Source organism: Panthera onca, chromosome C2 (assembly GCF_046562875.1).
Source record: "Panthera onca isolate mPanOnc1 chromosome C2, mPanOnc1 haplotype 2, whole genome shotgun sequence".
In the NCBI taxonomy this organism is placed as follows: Eukaryota; Metazoa; Chordata; class Mammalia; order Carnivora; family Felidae; genus Panthera; species Panthera onca.
Genome location: NC_138347.1, coordinates 149,577,685 through 149,599,686, shown reverse-complemented (window position 1 = coordinate 149,599,686; position 22,002 = coordinate 149,577,685). Strand labels below are relative to the sequence as shown.

The 22,002-nt window shown below is 39.4% G+C and overlaps 1 protein-coding gene across 15 annotated transcripts in view; it reads right to left on the bottom strand.

Moving 5' to 3' along the window:
* The window catches only part of ULK4 (unc-51 like kinase 4), a 577,302-nt gene that overhangs the window by 365,077 nt on the left and 190,223 nt on the right, over positions 1-22,002 (bottom strand). For all 15 annotated transcript variants that reach the window (XR_013549925.2, XR_013549926.2, XR_013549927.2 and 12 more), the window contains 5 exons: positions 20,198-20,331; positions 18,435-18,556; positions 18,228-18,284; positions 10,985-11,036; positions 10,788-10,882 (listed from right to left, as the gene is read on the bottom strand). Coding sequence is in view for 12 of the 15 variants with exons in the window: in XM_078432438.2 (XP_078288564.2) it covers positions 10,788-10,882; positions 10,985-11,036; positions 18,228-18,284; positions 18,435-18,556; positions 20,198-20,331 (460 nt within the window). In the remaining 3 variants the exon portion in view is untranslated. The remainder of the gene's footprint in view (positions 1-10,787; positions 10,883-10,984; positions 11,037-18,227; positions 18,285-18,434; positions 18,557-20,197; positions 20,332-22,002) is intronic.

Below are 22,002 nucleotides of genomic sequence, written 5' to 3'. Positions count from 1 at the left end.
TTTTTCCCTTCTCCTGCTGTTTGCTTCTGAGACCGACTATCCAAATGAAAGGCGGTCAGACCAGACATGACAATGAGGACTCTGTCCCAGGTCCTCCGCGGGAAGCAGGCACAGAAGCCAGCTCACAACACCTGCTGCAATGAGCTCAGGACGCTCAGGACTTGGAGGACGAATGCCAGCTCCACGGCTTGTTGTAGCCTGCCTCCCACTCACGACCAGCCAAAGTCACATTTGCTCCCCTAATCCATCCCATAGGAGGCCCTGTTTCTCATTAGTCTGCCTCCAGCTCCCCCCATGCCGACCAAGATACACCTTAAGCCTTCCCTTTTTTTGCCCTGAAGTTTTTACACCCTCTGCTGAATACAAGTGAGGGTGATGATGTCCCTACTGCCGCAAGCTCCCAATCAGCAGCCTCTGTGTGTCATCATTCAGGTGGTCTTCCCTCATCTCCACCTTGCTCACGGTACCACATGATCCCTTTGTAAGGACTGAATTTAAAATCTCCCAAGTTCTCCATATATACACCAGACTCTACTGATGGTTCCGAGGGATGCAGCTTTGTAATGGCAACACCCACAATTTGCAATTGAATATGAAACCTCCTGCTTTTAGTCATCTTTGAATCACCTGCACCTTTGATTTTTTTTTTCCCACTAACCTTGTCTCCCCGCCCCCCCCCACACACACACAGCTCAGCTCTGAGGCTCCTGCCCTGTTGCCTGTCTCTTCTAGGCCCCCTCTTCGTTCCTTTCTTCCTCTTCATTCTCCACCCAATGCCAGCTCCTTATTTATACAGACAACGTGTACTTCCCCTGCCACCCCCACCCTTTTGTTCATCCAAGCTTCAAGGCCACTCCTGGATCCCTACCTACAAAGGAAATGGAAGTTCAATACAGACCCGTCTGTGGCCTAATGGTTGTAAGAAGGCCAGGAAGATATTTCAAGGTGACAGCTTTTCTCTGTCTTCCGCAGGTAGGCCGTACTGCCCTACACACAAAGAGGAGGTCCCCCTGCACGTAATCCAAGACCCGCACCCCTCACAGAGATCTCTGTCCATTCCCTCTTCCAAATACACTTTGAAACAGCATTCATTTGTTATTTTCTTAACACCCAATGATGTGTTATTAAATTTTTAATTTTAGTTCCAGTGTAAGTAACATACAGTGTTATATCAGTTTCATGTGTAGGATATAGTGATTCAACAATTCTATACATAATAGATTTTTACCTAAAACGGGGCTAAGTTCCCTTAGAGCCTGAGAAATTCAAATCCCGTATCATGCCAAAACAAAGACGACTACTCATTAGTCATGTTATAAAACATTTCTTGATTTAAAAATAATATGTGGGGAGTGCAGTGTGACTCATGACAAAACTCAATCCGCATTTTGAGAGGTCACATTACAATGCTTTCAAGACAACCCAATGCCAGATGGCAACGAAGCAGCGTAATAACAAAGAAAACAGGACAAAAACCTAAAAAGCCTCTTTACTGAATAGCTTTCAAGTCACAGTGAGGAAACCATGACAACAAAATCCAACACTGTGGATGACAAACCTTCAATTGTCATGGCTTTACCCACTGGTACTGCGTCGACCTGTTAACAAACAAGAGACTGAATCACCTGAGACAAGACACAGCGAGTAACTGCTGCTGCGAAGTAGATGGTTTGTTCAACAGTGCTTTCCTCTTCTAGAACCTTCCACAGAATTTACAAACAACAGATAAACCATTTAAGTCAATACCACTGCAACTCTAATCAGGCTCCCCTACACTAATGTCTTCTACCATAAAATTCCATGATTTGTTACTTTAGTTGTAGAGCTAATACACCTATGTATAGAACAATCCGAGGAGCTTTAATACTTAATGCTTGTGACAATTACTTTCTTAAAGGCATTCGTCTGTGGTAAAATGTCATTTAAGGACATGTCCTAAAAACAGGGTCATCGTTTACTAAAAACAAAAATACAGGTTCCCAGGTCTAGGGACTTTTCATTTCTTTGCTCAAACCACCCCCCCAACTATGTGTGCATATATATGCACGTGAGTTGCTGCCAGTGATCCTCAATGTCCCAAAAGAAATGAATGTCTGTGACCTAGGGATGCTGACAGCTCTGGGACACTTAAACTACACAATCACAGTGACGCCAAAATATGTAAATAATGCTCAGATGGCTAAAGTTTACTTCACTTGTTCTTAAAGCCTTGGATGCCCAAAATGGTAATTTATCATTTAACAAACTTATGTTCCATTTTAAGAAATGACGAACACGAGATACTAGAGTTCAGCAGCTTTAACCCATAAATAACCACATAACCATATTCAAATTTTCTTTTTTCACAAAGAAAAAAGGCAACACTGTAACCTATGGAAAGTGTATTTCTGAAACAATCATTTGTTGAAAGTATGCTTTATACTATTATTTTTGTAGTGGGGTGTTTTTTTTATTTTACAGATGAAAGTACATCATTTGAAAACTGAAGTTTACTATTCCAAGCACTCAATTGAAATTCTTATCCTACATTTGAAAATTAACCACCACTTCCTTACAGCAAGCCTTGGAAAATCTGGTACATCGGACGGCACAATAATTAACACGTCGCATCAACTACCAGTCCCCTTTCCTCCGAAGTCATATCGGCCATACAGGGGAAACATGCCTACGCCATGAATCCTACCTCCACTAATGGCAGAGCGGGCCACGCAGAATACCCCTTTTGAGGAGAACAACTACCAAAACTAGACACGACATTGTTTAACTCTTCCTTACAATATTAAATACCTAAAAAAGATGTTAAGGAATTCCCAAGGCACAAAAGATTGGCAAAATTTCAGAAGACTGGCATTTGCTATTGGCAAGACTGGACTGGGGAGAACCAGACACTCATATATTACTAGGAGGTGGGGGAAGCAAAATAGTAACCCCTATGTAATTATCCTTCAATCCCACAATCACCACTCTGGAAACGTGCCCTGAAGTTACACCTCCAACAATAGGAAACTGCATGTGCATGGGCTATTTGTTTGTAACTGAAAAATATTAGACACTACCTAAACGTCCCAACATAAGAGATGGGTTGAATAACCCTATGATACATACACACAGAACAGAGTACTCTACTGCTCCAATGAAGAGTGAGGAAGAGCTCTACGAACTGATATGGAGTGGCCCTGCTCTGAATACATCTTTTTCTACAGCTTTGACTTTTGGAAGCATGCTAATCTTATGTGTACTCAAAAGATAAAAGGATAGGAAGGGGAAAAAGAAACCCAACAATTGAAAGCGAACTGAAAACTAACCAACTGTGTTTCAGATGAGTATTATAACCACACTACAAGAGGAGGAAGGGGACCAATCCAAGTATCTTATGAACACAGCATAGATAGAAGGAACCATATGGACAGGGACTGGGTTTGAAGTTATTAGCGTGAACTCATGATTTGAAAATATGTGTGTGTGTGTGTGTGTGTGTGTGTGTGTGTACCAATATATGCAAGCATGCATACGTGTGTTGTGTGTGCTCATACATGTATATACATGTATCCATTTCCCAGCTCTATTTTATGTATATATTTCCCAGAAGCGGAGACATCCCAGGAAAGAGAGGCACACTTAGGGCCCTACACCGTGGTTTCTAATGCCACCTCCCATGAAAAGGAGCCAGAACTCCTCTGAGAATTGACTGGGAAATGACTAGGCCAGGCTAGAGAAGCTAGAAGCCAAAGCAAGAATATCTTGCTGTGCCAGCAAGTTAAAAAATCACTCAAAAATGATGGAGTATGTCACAAGGACACAGGAATCAATTCGAAAGACTTTATACTGGCCACATCTGTTTTGAGCACCAAAATAATTTCAGTCATGAAGCCCTGGATAAAAACCAGAATCTGTGTACACAGGACGATGGTGGAAAGAAAGACGTCCACCATCCTCATCCCGAGAACCTGATAATTTGTTATCATACACAACAAAAGGGATTTTATAGATGTGATTAAGTCAAGGATCTTGAGATGTTTATGCTGGATTAGACAGATGGGCTCAATAGAATAACAAGACCTCCTCATAAGAGGGAGAAAAGAGGGTCAGAGTCAGAGGAGGAGATGTGTCAACAGAAGGAGAGGTCAGAGAGATTTGAAGATGCTATGCTGCCACCTTTGAAGATGGAATAAGAGGTCACGCATGAGCCAAGGAACACAGGCAGCCCCAGGAAGCCAGGAAAGGAGAGGGAAAAGACTTTTCCCCTTACTTCTCCCAAAAGGAACACAGGTGTGCTGACACCTTGATTTTAACCCCAAAGACCAATTTTGTACTTCTCACCTCCCAAATCATAACATAATAAACTTGTGTTAAGTCCCTAAAGTTTTGATAATTTTTTACAGAAGCAATAGGAAATTAGTACAGGATACAAGCCCACACCAATGATTAATAGATATGCTAATTCTTATCAGTTACTTTGCAAAAAAGGGGGGGTTACATTTACCAAGATCTATACACTTTTACTTATTTATGAGAAATATATTTTTTGAAATTTCACAGAATATTTTGACAAAAATCTTTATTAATGAGTATAAAATAACCTAATTATTTTGTATTAAAAAGACTAATTCCAATTTTACTTTTTGTGTACATTATTCATGTAACAATCTACAGTAAAGGATTAATATGCCCTCATATGTATGCCTTTAGGCATTCACAAATGTATAAAGACACAAATAGAAATGAATTTAAAGTATTGAACTGTAGCTTTAAAATTAAGTCTATTAAATAAAACAAAATGGGTATCAAATTAAATTTACTCTCTGAATAAACTATTCTAGTTTTCTTAATAAACAGAAAATCATATTATCTTCTACACATATTTATATTTCTTTGTATTAACTATTTAATTATCATCTTTAACCAAAGTAATCAACCTTCTTTTTAATCAAGCATAAAAAAAGTTAGAGAGAAAATAAAGAATAATTTAGATATTTTTCTGTCTACTAGCATTTATGCCATACAATTTAAACAATTTTAAAGTATAGTTAAAAGGTATAATTCAAAAGCATTTACAAATTTTGTTCATCTACCGCCCTTGTAAAAAATAAAGTAAAAACTATACTTAATGATCACTGTTTTGTAACTGTTTCTTATTTAGAACTGTTTAGGCATCCAAAGATTATTTATTAATTAACTATTGCTCTAAGGTCTTAATGTTACTTAAGGATTTATAATTATAAATTAATTTATGAAAAGTATTTTTATATTTACGTACACTTAATTCAACAACATACATACATAAAGGTATACTAATCCTCAGGCATATGTCTCGGTTAACTTTCACAAGATGAACACACTCCTGTACCCAGCACCCAGATCAAAAAAAGACTTTACCGGAACATTGCAAAGGCCCCTCGTAGCTCCCTCTAGTCACCACCTGCCCTAGGAATGACCACTATCCTGACTGGTAACAGCTTTGTCTGTTTTCCAATTTAATGCAACTGGATCCTGATATTTTGTATCTTCCATCTTTATCTCAGCATTAACTTTGTGAGATTTATCCAAGTTCTGAAGCATAATAATGTATCATTCATTTTCTCTGCTACGAGGTATTCTATCATGTGACTAAACCATAATTTATCCATTAGATTGCTGAGATGGACATTTGGATGGTTTCCTGTTTGGAGTTATGAGCATCTTTCTATATGTATTTTGGTGAACATAAGCCCATATTTCTACCGAATGTATATTTAGAGGTGAAACTGCTGAATCAATGGCATATACTATGTCTGGCTTCAATAGCTACTACCATTTTTCTGAAGTATTTGTACCAACTTACATTCCCAGTAGAAGTTTCTCAGAGTTCCACATTCTAAAACCTCACCAGCTCTTAAGATTAATTCAAAAATCTGGATTAATTAACGATAAATTACTCAATATTTATTAGCCTCTAGCCTTTAGTTTAAAAACTTACAAAGGGACAGGTTTTCATTTAAAAAAAAAGGCATTATTAAAAAAAGGCATTATAACTTAGCTTAGTTTTTTAAATTAAAGAAACTGAAATATATTTTAGGTGATGTATGTATATTATTGCCAGGATTTTCTAAAAAAGAATCACCTTTGTTCACCATTATTTTTCTCTTTGCTACTGGTTACATGTTCTTGAAACCACCGTGAATGGGAGCAAGTTGTCTACACAATCCAAATCATCGTGTACTGCTGACTGCTGTGTAGGCCACACTGTTGATTTCCAACTCTGAGCAATTAATGTGGTCTAAACTCTGGAAAAAAATCTGAGTTAAGCAATTGTGCTCATCAAGAATTAAATGCATGTAATCACTTCCACATAAAGTATTGATCAGCAGCCTTGAACACAGTTTGCGCTAACATTTCCAACAATGTTATGCTCCTTAGAGTGCTAGGTCTTCCATTTCATGTATTCCAGTCATGCTCAAGAAGAGGTAATTAGAAGATTTCCCATAGGTTACAGCATTAAAAAATATTTCTTATGAAACCCATGAGTTGCAAATGATACCTTTCCTATCATAATACTATGGGCTGTAGTTTCAATGATTATTACGATGGCATTTCGTGTTTACCAAATAAACTAAATGTTTATATACATCTAGGTACAGATGTTTATAAACAGTGGATCTTAACAAATTATCCATGGGGTATCGTTCACCAGGATAAAGAATCAATAAGCAATACTGGGGCAATACTCAGAAATCACTGCCATAAGAAACAGAGTTTCTGGTAATAGTGGGTATGGTTATCTGGATTAAATTAAATCACTGAAAACAATGATAAAGGCCAGATAAAATATAAAAGAACAAGACCTTAAAAGTATTCAAACTCTGAAAAGACAGTGGAGGAACTTCTAGACCAATTCTGAATGGAAGTCTTAACTGGAGAGTGGAGTAGAAGACATGAGCACACACTTGACTGTACCCTGGCAGTGCCTACCACTAACCCAAGCACAGGCTCTAGTGGGGGTTGCAAGGGCCAGAAAGGTCGGAGTCCAGGTCTTCCCAGCACATGCACTTTTGTGAATCTCCCACCCTGAGCGGGGCACTGAGGAGGGGGGATTACACTCTCTTAACAGTGATGGAGAAATTAGATCTATTCTCCAACCCCTCCACACACGTTCACACTCCTAGGAAGTGCTGCAGAAGCTGCCCTGGGACGTTATGATCTCAGACCTAGAGCCTCAGAGATTTGCACACTAGGTGCAAATGACCTTGGCCTGAGGTAGCCCTGATTGGCAGGGCCCCAAAGCAAACACAAAGCCTCTTAGAGGAGGGAGCATCCACAATAGGCTTCAGGAAATACCCACAGATTTCAAGGCCAACAACCAACAAGCAGTAAACGTAAGTTCTCCAAGAAAACAAGATGAGTTGTACACGGAAAAGATTGTATAACAGACACTATCTCACATCACAGTCTCTTAATATTGGAATTATCAGACATGGTGTAAAACAGCCACATCTAACAAATGCGAACAAATAAACCACAACTGGAAGATAACTATAGGGAATAGGAAATTATAAAAAATACAGTAGGCTGAAAAAACAGATAAGCAGAATTTCTAGTGGTAAGAGAAGTTCTACACATGGAAAATAACCATAATTAAAAAGTCAATGGCAATGTTTGGCATGAGACTGGACACAGAAGATAGAAATTAACCAAACAGAAAATGACACCGAGAGAGAAAAATATGGAATATGTAGAAAGACAGCAAATATAGAAAGTACACCGACAAAGTTTAATGTATATGTGGCCTGAGTTGCTGACGGAGACAGAGCAAAGGAGAGAGAGAATGAACAGAGATGATGGCTAAGAATTTTCCATAATTGATGAAAAAGGACAATCCACAGATTCAAGAAGCACAGAGAATCCTAAGCAGAATATAAAGAAGTCCCCAGTTAGTTACATCATAGTGAGTCTACAGAAAACCAAAGACCCTCCTTCTCTTCCCAAAAAAATAGTCTTAAATGGAGACAAGGGACAAAGAGACAGATTATCTTCACAGGAAAAACAGACTTCAAGAAAATTCAGAACATAAGATAGTGAAATAACATCTTCACAGTACTAAACAAGAACAAAAATAACTGCCAACCTAGAATTTAATACTCAGAAAAAAATCTCCTTCAAAAAACAATGGCTTAACAGACAAAGAGCAGGCCACAAGCACTCCCAAGCTAAGGAAACCTGCGAAGGATATACTGCAGTCATGAAGAAGTGGGGCCAGATGGAGGGAGGGAGAACTAAGAAAGAAAAACAAAACAAACAACAACCAAAAAAGCAGTATATACGTGGGCAAATGTAATTGAACACTATATTACAGTAATAATGAGTATTATATTATTACTTAATAATAAAAGAGAGTTAAAGAGAAAGAAACAGAACAAGATAGACTGTAAAGTATCAGGCAAAAGTAATATACATCACAGGGGCGCTGAATGGAGTTGTTGGCTAAGGTCTGTATTTTACTTACGAGATAGCTTCTTTTTTAAGTTCAGCTTTTAATAAGTTAATGTGCATGATGTAAATTTTAGGGTAAGCAGTAAAATAATAAAGGGAGAATCTAAACACCAACCTTCTGTAGAGAAAATAATTAGTGCAAAAGAAAGTAAATCACTATACAAGAGAAGAAATTAGAGGTGGGAAAAGAGAAAAAGTCTGAAAGAAAATGGTACAATGAATCCAAATATACTAGGAACTACACTAAACGTAAATGGAGTACATGCTCCAGTGAAAAGTTAAGTACTGCTCAAATTAGATTTTTTTAAATACTATGATATTTACAGGACACAGATCTACAATATAAAAATAGAGAGATGTTGGAACAAAAAAATGAAAGAAGGTATGTCAGCAAATATTAAGCAAAAGAAAGTTTTGTGATTATATTAAAATGAGCCAAAAACAAGCCTCTAGGCAAAAAGCATTACTAGAAATTAAGGTCACTTCACAATGAAACAAAGCCAATAAACACTTGAAAACAACAGCCTCATTAGTAGTCTTGATCTTACTATTTAAAACCATGGTGAAATATCACTATATACCCATTCATTAAAAAACCTGAAATAACAAGAGTTGAGAAGGCGGTGGGGATCCGATACTGCACTGGTAGTGTGAATATAAACTAGTACGACCTCTCTGGAAAACACTACGGCATTTTCTAGACAAAATGAGTTTGCATGTATTCTACAACCACTCATTCCATTCCTAAGTATGTATCCTAGAAATACTGCATGCTTATGTGGTGCAAAATACATAAAGGAATCTCCGTTGCAATATTTTGAAAATGCCAAAAGCTGGAAAGAGCCTAGTGTCTATCAAGAATAAATAAGTAAACTGTGATATCTGCATATACTCAAAATCAACATTGGGCTACAATATGCCGGTGAAAAATTAAACCATATAGATACTTAACAAGAATGTCCCACAAACACTAAGCCAAAAAAGCAGTCACAAATAAATACATACCGTATTGACACAAAGCACAAAAGCAGGCAAAACCAATCTATATGGTTTAGGAATGCACACACAGGCCTCCAGAGGAAAGCATGGGGATCATCACTATGGAAGTCGGGATAGTGGCCCCCTCTCCAGGGAGGAAAGGAATCGTGACTGGGGGAATTCAGGGCTGTGGTCATGGTTTTTTTAACTGAGTGGCAATTTCTGGAGCACTGGTTTTACAGTATTAAACTACACATTTTTTTAATGCACTTTTAGAGAGGAGGAGGAGGTGGAGGAGGAAACAACCATGAAGAATTGATAGACATTTTCTACACTCAAAAAATCATGATTCCTTCTCTTGAAACACATGTCCTGAGAGTGCCCAGACGCCATGTAAGAGGTGAGGCCCCCCCCGAAGTCACTCCACTGGAGAGACCACATAGAGGATGGAGAAGATGTCCCAAGAGTCCCAGCTGGAGGCAGACACGGGAGTGAATGAGGCTTCAGATGATTCCAGCCCCAGGCACCGCTGACCGCAAACACTTGAAAGACGCCAAGTTAGAACTGCCTTGCTGAGTTCGGTCAACCCCTAGAACCATTAGAGAGAATGGGAAAATGATAACAAGGGTTCTCATCTTACCTGGCTTTTTTATAGTTGTTTATTTATTTATGAGTATAATTTATTGTCAGACTGGCTTACATACAACACCCAGTGTTCATCCCATCTGGCTTCTTTTCTTGAGGCTTTCTGCGGGTGAGAATGAGATCACAAAGCCTTTCCTCCCTCCTCTAAAGTCAGTGCTCCACTCACCTAAGCATCAGCGTAAGGCAGAGGTTCTGAAATGGGGGCAATTTCTCTGCCCAGAAGACCTCTGGCAATGTGTGAAGGCCTTTCTATTTATCACTGAAGGGGGAAGGAGTGAGTGCTACCTACATCTAGTGAGTAGAAGCCAGGGACGCTGCTAAACATCCCTCGATGCCCAGGACAACTACTATAACGAGGAACTGTCCATCTCCAAATGCCCATAGTGCCAAGGTTGAGAAACTCTGCTCTAAGAGTTTATGCAGTTGGGTACCACAAATAACCAGGAAAGAAGAAGAAGGAAGCTGGGCGTAAGGTGTGGACCAGAAGAGAAAGACAATAATGAGCAATGAAAATTCCAGAGAAGTCAACAAGGAAGGAAGGGAGTTCTTCATGTGCCTCTTGTGAGGGCAGCGGCTTTTCTGAGTGGTTATTTCATGTGAGAATAGATAGGAATCGAGCATATGTAAACTAGTCTCTTTACATACAGAGTTACCAAGTAAACAAAACCGTATCTTTCTCACAAGCTGGCAGAACTGACCGTAGAGCGATAGTCTTTCAACAAAACAGGATATTGTATTATTGCTTCAAAAGCCGACAACGTGATCTTGATAAATTCTTCCGATGCCATCAGTCCTAGGAATACAGTTAGTTATTACAGGTGTTTATTTTCATGTTCAAAATCACTATATCAAAGTACTTCAGACAAAGATGTCAAATGCCCCATGGTCTACTCACCTACGGCTCCATCTATGTTAGTTTCTCCTGAGTCTATAGATTTAATATGACTCTGTAAAAAATGAAAATAAGATTTCAAAATAACTCTGAAAGCAAATACAACTAATCTTTCTCCCAAAACTGCACTTATCATTCTTAATGAAGTAATTCCTCGAAAGCATTAAATACTATACACATAAATACCATACATACAATCACAATTTTAAAATATGATCATATGAATAGTATATACATATGTGTGTGTGTGTGTGTGTGTATATATATATATATATAATAAACTATAATCGTTTTTATTTTTTTAATTTTTTTTTAACGTTTATTTATTTTTGAGACAGAGAGAGACAGAGCATGAACCGGGGAGGGTCAGAGAGGGAGGGAGACACAGAATCTGAAACAGGCTCCAGGCTCTGAGTGGTCAGCACAGAGCCCGACGCGGGGCTCAAACTCATGGACCGCGAGATCATGACCTGAGCCGAAGTCGGACGCTTAACCGACTGAGCCACCCAGGCGCCCCTATAATCGTTTTTAAACATACAGTTCACTATCCATGAGATGTAATGTCAGAATAAACTCATTGGCAACAGAAGCACAGAAATGTCAACCTATAAATACTGAGGACAATCCAACCGATACATAACCATTTCCAGTATGCCACACTTGTTCCCTTACTACCTCGGAAGTAAGGATGCACATAATCAGGTGAAACAGTCCTCTCCAAGGAAGGTCAAGCCTTAGCTACCCTGTGTGCAAACTGCATCGAGATGTAGCAGTTCAAGGCTTGCCTTCATGGTTAACTAGCGTTGTTGGTCCCTCATATATATTCTATCTAAACCCCAACCCTGTGCCTCCATGCAGAATGACCCCCAATACTGTTCTGGAGGCAGGCCTGAGCAGCTTGGCTGTGAGCTCCCTGGGTGAGTTTTCCAGTCCCCAGCTGAACGCCCCACACAGAAGAGTTACTCCGTGAACATGATCTAAACAAAACAGAAGGGCGCCTGGGTGGCTCAGTCGGTCGAGTGTCCCACTTCGGCTCAGGTCATGATCTTGTGGTTCGTGAGTTTGAGCCCCGCATCAGGCTCTGTGCGGACAGCTCCGTGCTTCTGATTCTGTGTCTTCCCCTCTCTCTGCCCTGCCCCACCCCTACTTGTGCGCTCTCTCTCTCAATGTCAATAAACGTTAAAAAAAATTAATTTAATAAGCAAAACAGTATAAACAGGCAGTGCCACCATACTAGTGACGTGCGGAAGCCCTGCAACTTAGTTCTGTCCCCTGGCGCAAAAAATAATACATATATGGTATTTTATATGTAATAACAAGTAGCAAACAAAATATAAGATTACCTTGGAATAAAAAACATAAGCAATTAGTCTGGAGGGAAAATGAAGCTACGATGATCCAATGGTTCTTCTTAAAATATTTGGTAAATAGAAATGACTGTATATAACATATACATAAGAACATATGTGTAGGTTTGGGGGTTATCAAGAATAAATAAAATCCTTAACACATATATTTGAGTTAGGAACTAAAATGTTCCCAATTCTCTGCATGAGCTTCCCACACCTCATTCATTCATTTGGAGATAATGACTGTCATGAATTTATCATTTCCTTGGCATGTTTTCATAGTTTTACTAGATATACATGTGTCCCTAAATAGTGTACTGTTTGTTTAGGTATTTTTGAACTTCACTGAAATGGCAGAAAACTGTATACAGTTTATACAAATGGGAGAGCATATAGCCAATAATTGTGGGGGGAAAAAGAAATTTTTAAAGCTGTAGGAAAATACTTATGAGTCAAAGTTAAATAGAAACAAGACAATACAAACACACACAGCATCATCTGAACCACATACAGTGTAACTCATATGTATGTTAGACGGTTTTCTACACACAAGTGCATATATGCAAATTGAAAACACTCTGAGTAAACAATATGTTAACAATGGTGGTCTCTCGGAGTGGTGGAGTTATGGGTGATTTTTTTCCTTCAAATCTCACTGTAATTTTCTACATATTCTTTAACAAGCATATATTTTATAATTTAAATAAGCACAAATTGCCTTTAAGAGAAAATCTTAAAAGACCTATGCTCTTTAAAAGCTAAACATATAAGACACTTTAAATTGGTTTTTTCAATCTATGATTACAAAAACCAAAAAGACCACAAAAAAATAACATAATACATAATAAAAAAAAAAAAAGTAGCTTGTCATGATAATTTGGTTGAAATAATTTCACAAAGTTCCAAAAGGGGCACATAACTTTTGCTGAGTAAATACAGAATTGACGTTGAATAAAATATTCAGAGAAAGATGTCTTTTGACTTACATAAATCTATTTAGAGGTCTATGGATTACTAAGTAAAGAAAGAAAGCCCCATGCAGTGTTTGTACTCTGATCTTTCCTGTACATATATTTTAAAATATAGATAATACACAAACACAGATGAGGACAAAAGTTTCCAAGGAAGAAATCACAGGAAACCACAAGCAGAGGTTTCCTTTAGGAAGACAGATGCCGGCCTGGGAGGTGTGTGTGCTTTCACATTCCATTCTCTGCCTTCCACACTATTGGAATTTTCTAGTCATATTACGTGTATTAATTTTTTTCTTTTCTAATGTCAAGGAGGGTCATCTCGATAGTGGAATTATGGGCTTCCTTCAACTTACTTTGTTCCCCTGCTTAATTAAAAAAAAAATCCCTACTGAATGTTTCATTGATTTACCAACGTTGATGTCTTTTGATATATTTCTTTTTCTAGTAAGCATGAAGGCATATAAATTAGGAAAAGAAACCAGGCGCACCAGTCTGCAGAGAGGGCTCACCTGAGATGAGCCATCGTGAATTTAAAGTGAGACTAGTTATAAAAAAATAAATAAAAATAAAATAAAATGAGACCAGTTATTTTGTTGTTTTTCTCTAGCCGTATCTAGACACTCAAAGCCGGAGGTGGAGAATTAACTGGGACCAGAATTAAGGTCGGCCAGAGGAGGGTACTGGAAGAAGAAAGCAAGGGGCGTTACAGGTTTGCATAAGGCAGTAATGGGGACTGAACAAGGGACTCGGAACTGAGTGAAAAGTGAAGTCATTGGCCCTCGGGAGGGCAGGACAGTTAGCGGAAAGGGCTAAGATGAAATGAAGTCTCAGTTTAACCGAAAGGCTGCTGGAGATGGGGAACAGAGGAAGGGGGCTGAAAATCAGGGGTGGTGGCCAGCCAGTGTGACACTGGAAATGAGGTCATGGATGCTGGCAGCTGAGAGAAGGAAGATAAGTTCCCGAGGAAAGAGGGGGCAGAGAGGCTGAGGTGTTGGAAGGATGGTCCGAAGGGATTTCTGGTTTCCCAAGAACGTGGACAGGCACAGCATGGAGAAACGGACCGTGAGCTCCACGCTAGAAGATTCCGAGGAACGAGCAGCCATGACCCAGGAATCTGTAGGAACACAGCACAGGGCGTAACACAGGCCATCCCCTGAGGGCGCCAGCTTCAAAGATGGGAGTTTTAGCAGAGGAGCAAAAAAAGCATGGATGCCTACCCCACAGCCAGGCTCACTGCGGAGAGGAGTGGGGGGCAGAAAATGACCCCCTCCAGAGAGGAAAGCTGCACCTCAAGGGCAGGCCAGCGCTGTGCAATATTAGTCAGTACCTCAAAGAAGCTGGAAATGAGCTCCTGTAGCAAACTATGTATGTGAATTAATCCACGGTTCATAAAAGGGAGGAGGGAGACTCAGAATAACATTTGTGTGGCAGAGAATAAACACATTTATCATATTTTTAAAAACGTAAGAGTGCACTCTCTCTGCTCTACCCACTGCAACTGAAGTCAATACCTACCAACAAAACAATATTCACTTAAAACTCTGCAAAAGACAGGAAGCATGTCTTTTCTTAAACAATTATCTCAACGCCCAGGATAAGTGAAGATCTTTTAATAATGGAGATTATAATTATATTTTTGTATTAAAATCTACCAGAATAATTTTATCACTTCTTGTGCTTGAAAATTAGAATTGTGATGGCTTTTTTGTAGGAAATTATAACCGCCACACAATCACTGCACTTTTAAAAACTAACAAGGCCAGAACGTAAGAAAAAAATACAAGAAAATCCTCTTCGTCAGCTCATTAATCACCAGCATTTTCAAAAGGACACAAGAAACACAGTGAACATTAGGATAACATACATCATGAGTTCCCGAGCGTATTTCCTTAATGTCCCTACTTCCTATTTTCCAGCCCAATTCAATGGAGGCCCAAAAGAACGATGGTATTCACCACAGGATTTCCCCATAGCACTTCCCCAGATGTTTTACTGCTCACACTGTCCCTACTTTTTTTTTTTTTTTTTTAACTAGAGAGGGAGGCGGGTATGATGACACACTGTTTCTGTTAATAAGAAGGGAAAATAGCAATTATCAGCTTTTGCCTGGACCCTTTGAAAGCTTAATAATGGTTTTAAAGGTGCCCTGCTAAATTGTTTCCAAATACTTCCCTCTTTAAAACATAAAACGACCAAAACTTCATTATCGTTGGGAAAAAATGTTTACAAAACGTTAATTCCTATACTCACGTGTCCGTGTATGAGAAGTATCCTGAATTTTTTTTTTTACCAAAAAAAATAAAATAAAATAAAATAAATAAGATGTCTATGAGCCAAATAGGCAAACGATGCCTGGTGCCAGCATGAAAACCGAAGCTGACGCGAGGTACAGTCCCACCGCTCCCTCCACCCGGCGGGCCCCTCCTAACGAGTGACCATCACCCCAGCCTGACTGCCATCTCCACACCCATGGACGGCAGGCCTGCAGCTCCTAGACAGCTGCTTCGGGGGAAGCCCGGAAAGTTCTGGGTGCCAAGCCACTGCCACTGGGCACGATTACTAAAGACGAACCACACTTGATACCTCAGATTAAGGCAGATCAAGCTACTCTCCCAGATACATTGTGAAAAATACTAAAAATACTTATCTCCATATGGAACAATAAGGCTTTCAAAATACAGTCCTAAACACATACACAGGAATGAACTGCTCCCCCAGGCCACCAGGACAGAAGACGCGCTGTGCTGTGGACAGTTTCACAAAGCCATGCTGTGGACTGCTCTACAGGACACTTAGAGCTGTGCAGCCCCTTTGCTCCCCACAAAACAAACAAACAAACAAACAAAACTCTCAAATAAGTCCAGGAAACCGCTACCTGAGCAAAAATTAAAAGAATTATTTCAAAGCACAAAACCCAAGAGGTTTTAATATGCTAATCTGCACTGTGAATTTCCAAGGAGCTGTAGGATGTCAGGTAAGTTCCCTTTGCCTGGTGGCATCAGTAGGGCACTGTCACCTCTGTCATACCTTTAGCATCTTCTGGACAGATTACGAATCAATTCACAGAAGCAACCACCAACTCTCCGCAGTGCATAATAACATGCACAAGAACTCCGTACATAACTAAATTTGGGTCCTTCATTTTAGTCGGTACTCCTTTCCCTTCGCTAGTTTTTCATCAAAGCCATCAACACTAAGTATAAGAACAATAAAACACAGCTAAGGCCAAATAACAAATGCGATGAGAAAAATAATGCAAAGATTCTGGGCCCAGCCATGATTCGAACTAGGAAAACAGCCCAAAGAAAGCCAAATGACCTTTTCCATTTTATTTGCCTAAGCTCGCTCTACCTAAGTGCCATTATCAAGGAAAAAAAAAATACCGCCAAAGATTTTCCAATATCCTAATTATCTTTTGACCAGGCACACTATTATCTATTCCCAAAAGGGCCTCTATTAAGAAAACCCTACAGAATACCTCCCAACCTGCACAGAGTTCACCCATTCTTGGGAGAAATGAGGAGATCCCTCCTTGGTGTGGCCTCCTCCCTTGTATGGAGCATAGATAGCATTACACAGAGCAGATGTGTTCTCTCAACAATACACACACACCGTTCCTGAATGCCCATGAAGACTTTTAGTTGGACACATTTGCTCGTTCCTTGAAAACCTAAAGCGTACTCAGCTAACGTAGGCAGAGAAAAGTGTTCCGCATGAGAACAAAAATAAGAGAAGAGACAAGGACAATTATCCCCATCCCAAATAAACACTGTGCCAAAAGATTCCAAGATGGCTGCAGGGGCAAAATCACCATTGCCAGGCATCAATATGTCGGTGCAGTGAATTACAGAAGTATAGTCGTGCCAAAAGGATACCTGAACACTACTTAAAAACAGATTAAAAAGCAAATTAAAAGAAATTAAAAGCAAACATAAAAGAAGGTGGTAAGTGAAATTCTAATAATTTGCAAATTCATGAATGTACAACCACAATTCTGTACTTGACAGAAATTAGGATTCAACGCACTTAGGATGATAAAGTTTTGAAACTGGGGACAAAAGGACCCTACCGCATCCCCTGAACACACTTCTTAAAAAATCAGTGACCTCCACTCAACATTTGTACTTCAAAACTTCACACTTTACGATGAACCTTCTAGAAAACTACAGTCTCATTTGGGGATGACAATCATTTTTGTTTTTTAATTTCAAACCTACAATAAAGTGGAGATGTTCACTTCATCTTAACTAGAAACCTCAATGGCATTTTGAAAATCTCAGTTGTTTGTTATTAACATCAAATAAGACCGGAGATACCGTGTGACAAACGTCAGCTTTCTTTTTGTGTATCTCCCCATTTTATCAATGGCATATACTGTATTCCAGGCTAGGAAAAAAAACAACATCATTCATGAGCCATAACTGAACAGAAAGACTACTTTTTGTGGGCAAAAACTGAAATAAAAGATAGGACAATGATTTTTCATTGCTACCCTTCTCACCAAAATTAAAGAAAAAGTAAAGTTGAGCTTAACTTAGAGAAATGCCATCCTCAAAAGAGATACTGGGCATAACTGGGCAACATAAGTAAATCACGATGATAATACATTCCCAGCATTCCATTCTTGCCAGGTTAAATTTCTTCATGACGTTTAATACTAAAATCTATTGAGGTGTTTTCTACAGACATATTTACCCTGCTTGGGCGCTATCTGAACAAAATACATTATCAAGAGAGAATGTATTTTTCTCCAAATGTCAAATTTTATTACAGTCAACAGATAAAAATATAAAAAGGTCACTTCCCTAGAGACAAATAAATACCACAAGGATTTTAAAATTACTTCATCCTGACACCAAATTCCACACACAGTAGAGACAGCCACATTTTTATTAGGAACGTGAAAAATTCAGTGTTACTCACAAGAATAGTTCCATAACTGAAAAGGAACTCTTCTGTTACAACTTGAGGTCGAAACACCTGTGTGACGAGAGTTTCCACAGATTAAATCCTGAAAGCCACGTGTAAGAAACCAAAAATGAAAATATTTTGTCTGAGTTGATATTTCTAGGCTCCAGCTTACCTAGACAGGAGTCACATTTCTATCATTTTTTCCTAATAAAATAGTACCTGAGAAGTTACGAGGTGAAGCACTATAGGCATCAGGGGGAGACACGTCTTCAGCTGTTTCGCTTGGACTGTTGATGGGTGTTTACGACCAGAAACATTGGCCAAGGCGTTAAGAATGTCACCTGCAAAGCACATCCGGGATCATTCATGAAGGTTACAGACCATAAATACTTAGGGACCACTGGTCACGGCTGGAACACTAATGGGATTACTACAGTAATTAATCTCTAAATAAAAGAAATGGGTAGGGGCTGTGCTGTTTTCTTCACGCATATTGAGATTATAACAGAAAACTGTAGCCTCAGGGGACAGAATGGATATAAGCTTCCTCTTTCATCTAGCAATTCTAAGTAAAATTTATATAGTATTGGTTTTATATATGATTTTTCTTCCCTTTTTTTTTTTTTTGTCTTTTCTAAATTTTAACCATGAGCACTTCTTACTTCTGTAAACAGGGAAAGGGTATTTAAAAAATTATATATGAACACGGGCGCATGGGTGGCTCGGTAGAGTGAGTGTCCAACTTCAGTTTAGGTCATGATCTCGCAGTTCGTGAGTTTGAGCCCCATGTCAAGCTCTGTGCTGATAGCTCAGAGCCGAGAGCCTGCTTCAAATTCTGTGTCTCCTCTCTCTGCCTCTCCTCTGCTCATGCTCTGTGTCTCTCTCTTTAAAAAAAAATAAACATTAAAAAAATCTTTTTAATTATAAGTGAGCAGATTATAGCTTGCAATTTTAAATAATAAAATAGGATGGAAGTAAAAAAGATCAATTCCTAAAACTTCTCATTGGGTGAAAAGTCCAATAATAAAACTTACACTGTGGACATCTGAATCTTAGCATCACACCCTAAAACAGGATGAGTCTGGCACTAAGCAAGTCAACTACCAATCGACCAGACTGTAGCCTTCGGGTTAAACTTTAAGAGGTTATAATCCAAAAAATATTTGAAATGTTCTATTTTCAGTCATTAACAACCAAAAAAAATCTCTCAAAGTATTAGTAAGGAGCAAAAAGATACCATTAATCAGCCATAAAGGTATTTTCATTATTCTGATTTAATACTCCGAATTTCTGAGTATATTTTACCATAAGGAACTGGATCAAATTTAACATTTTAAACATTTCTGGTTTATAGCTACATCTGCTGGAAAAGCATGGAATGAAATTTAAGCTAAATGTACACATTCCTTAGATTAATTTCTCCAAATAACAATGAAATAACAGATCAGCCAGAAAAAAAAAAAAACATCTTTTGCAAATTAATATTTTTATTTAAACCAAAGAAATTTTCAAACTTTGAATTTTAATATCAAAATTCTTTAATATTAAATGCTAATCCTTATGCATTTTTAAATTCTCTTAAGGGTAAATAAATGTGTGGCTGTAACCCGAAAGAAAAAAATCTTTTCTTCAGAATTAGGCAGAAGGAAATCTTGAGAAAGTCACCTAAAACAAAAGGCCCAAACCCAATTTTAAGCTCTGACAATCTTTTTCTCGTGTTTATTTTCTAAAATCGCCAGTTTACCACAGATGACACCTCAACGTAACCTTTAGCCTGCTCGTTGCCTCAGTCATGTCGCTGATGTAAAATAATTGTAAAAACAGATAAAGCAAATCCTGAGTTCAAATCTTGAAACTACACATTCAAGAAACGGTGTCACTGCGCTTTCCTGTGTTAAGTGAGAAACAAGAAGAAAAAAGAGGCGAGGCCTAAAAGCCCAAGCGCGGGAAGGGAAGCGTCAAGGGGCCTGAGGAGAATTTACCCAGGATCCGCGGCAGCTCGTGCACAATGTGACGGATGAGAAGGTCCAGGCACTTGGACAGGTATTCATTGCCGCTTTGCAGGTCCTTGCCTGGAGTGGTCTTTCTGCTGTCTCTCTCGATGTACATCACCAGTCTACACACAGGGAAGTGCAAAAGATTACCTCTCATGATAAAACAGTTGATAGCATCTGTCTGAAAACGTCGCCAAGGCAAATGTTTCCAGGGGGCACAGTCCCCGTCATGCTGACGTTTAGATTTTAGCAATTTGTCAGGCACCGTCTGTTTTTTGCCTTAGAAAAATCTACACGTTTATGAGGAAAGAAAACAAGGCAACTCTGAATATATCTGCCAATGTATTACCAAACAATGCCCTCATTTCATTTAGCCTTGGCCCATGAGAAAGAAACCACATTCTCCAGATGACGGATGAAAGGCAGAAAAAGTCGTCTGGGCAGAAGAACGCTCTTGGAGTTTCAAAGGTTCAAAGGAGAACCACAAGTTGTCTGCGCTCGTGTTGGTCATTAGTACTAAACTTGCTTGGGACCTCAGGCAAGTCACATGAATTCCAGCTCCTTCACTAAATTGTGTACATGAATCCAAAGAAAGATTTTCATCTCAACACTGGGTGATACAGAGAACAGACACTACATCTAAACATCTGGCTTTCACATGTCCCTTTGTCCCCTAGTTTTAGGATATCTAAAACGAGACTTCCGCAACCCACTGGCATTCAGTAGACGTCAATCTCTGACCAACTGTGCCCAGCCCAGACCCACGAAACATATTGGGCCATCACTCTAGATATTGAGGGTGTGGTTAGAAACTTATAGGCTCATGTTTCATCCCGTTTGCTGGACCCACCAGGCACCTTCCCAAGTGCCCATTCCCCTCAACTCTCAAAAGGGCGGCGAGTTCACAGGCTGCATCATATGAAAGCCTCTTTACATCTCCCGATGCCAACATCCCTCTTCCCAGCTCCGCTGTCCCTACCCTCTCACCCAACTTCTACTTCCCAGAGAAAACTTCCAACTCCTACTGTCAACTGGGAAGAAGTGGTTTTGCACAAAACGCTTAAAAGTATACTGACATCTTAACGCTTAGCATTTACGTGGCCCTCTTTGTAGATTTAGTCATGCTTTTGTCTTTCTGCTATTATCTGGAGCGGCACCAAATCACAAGTTTATTTCCATCCGCCAGTTAGTATCCTCTGCTCGAGTCACTGATTACACTGCCGGCCATACTCTAACAAATAGATGGCATTAGTCAAAACGAAGGAAAAATACTGTTAAGTCGGCAAAAATGTATCAATACTACTTAAAGAATTCAGAGCACATAACTGCTCGATGATGAGTAAACCACAGAAACGAGAGGTTAAGTGGAAGCTAAGAGCTTCACGACACGTGACACGATGACTTGGGGCAGCCCGTCAGCCAGCCAGGAGCTCCCAGCGACAGGCAGCACAACACATTATCACTGGGGCCGGGCGCTTCCAAGACGAGAGCAGCAACTCCAAGAACCTCTTGATTAGTCGGCGCTACTCCCTCAGCCCAATCTAGGAAGGAGGACCTGAAAATACTAGACACATGGGAACTCATCTTCCTTTTCTGCTTTCCGAGATGGGTTGCCTGACAGACACCTCCCTGCCCAGCCTCACCATCTGTTGAACAGCTTTTCCCAAGTGAAAGAGTATAGCGTCTCCTCCAAGATGAGTACTTCAAACACACCCTCTAACCATTATCTGCTCTTGATCCTACTTGCGTGTTCTTCCACTGTGATGGTTCCTCGACTTCGGGGAAACTTCTCT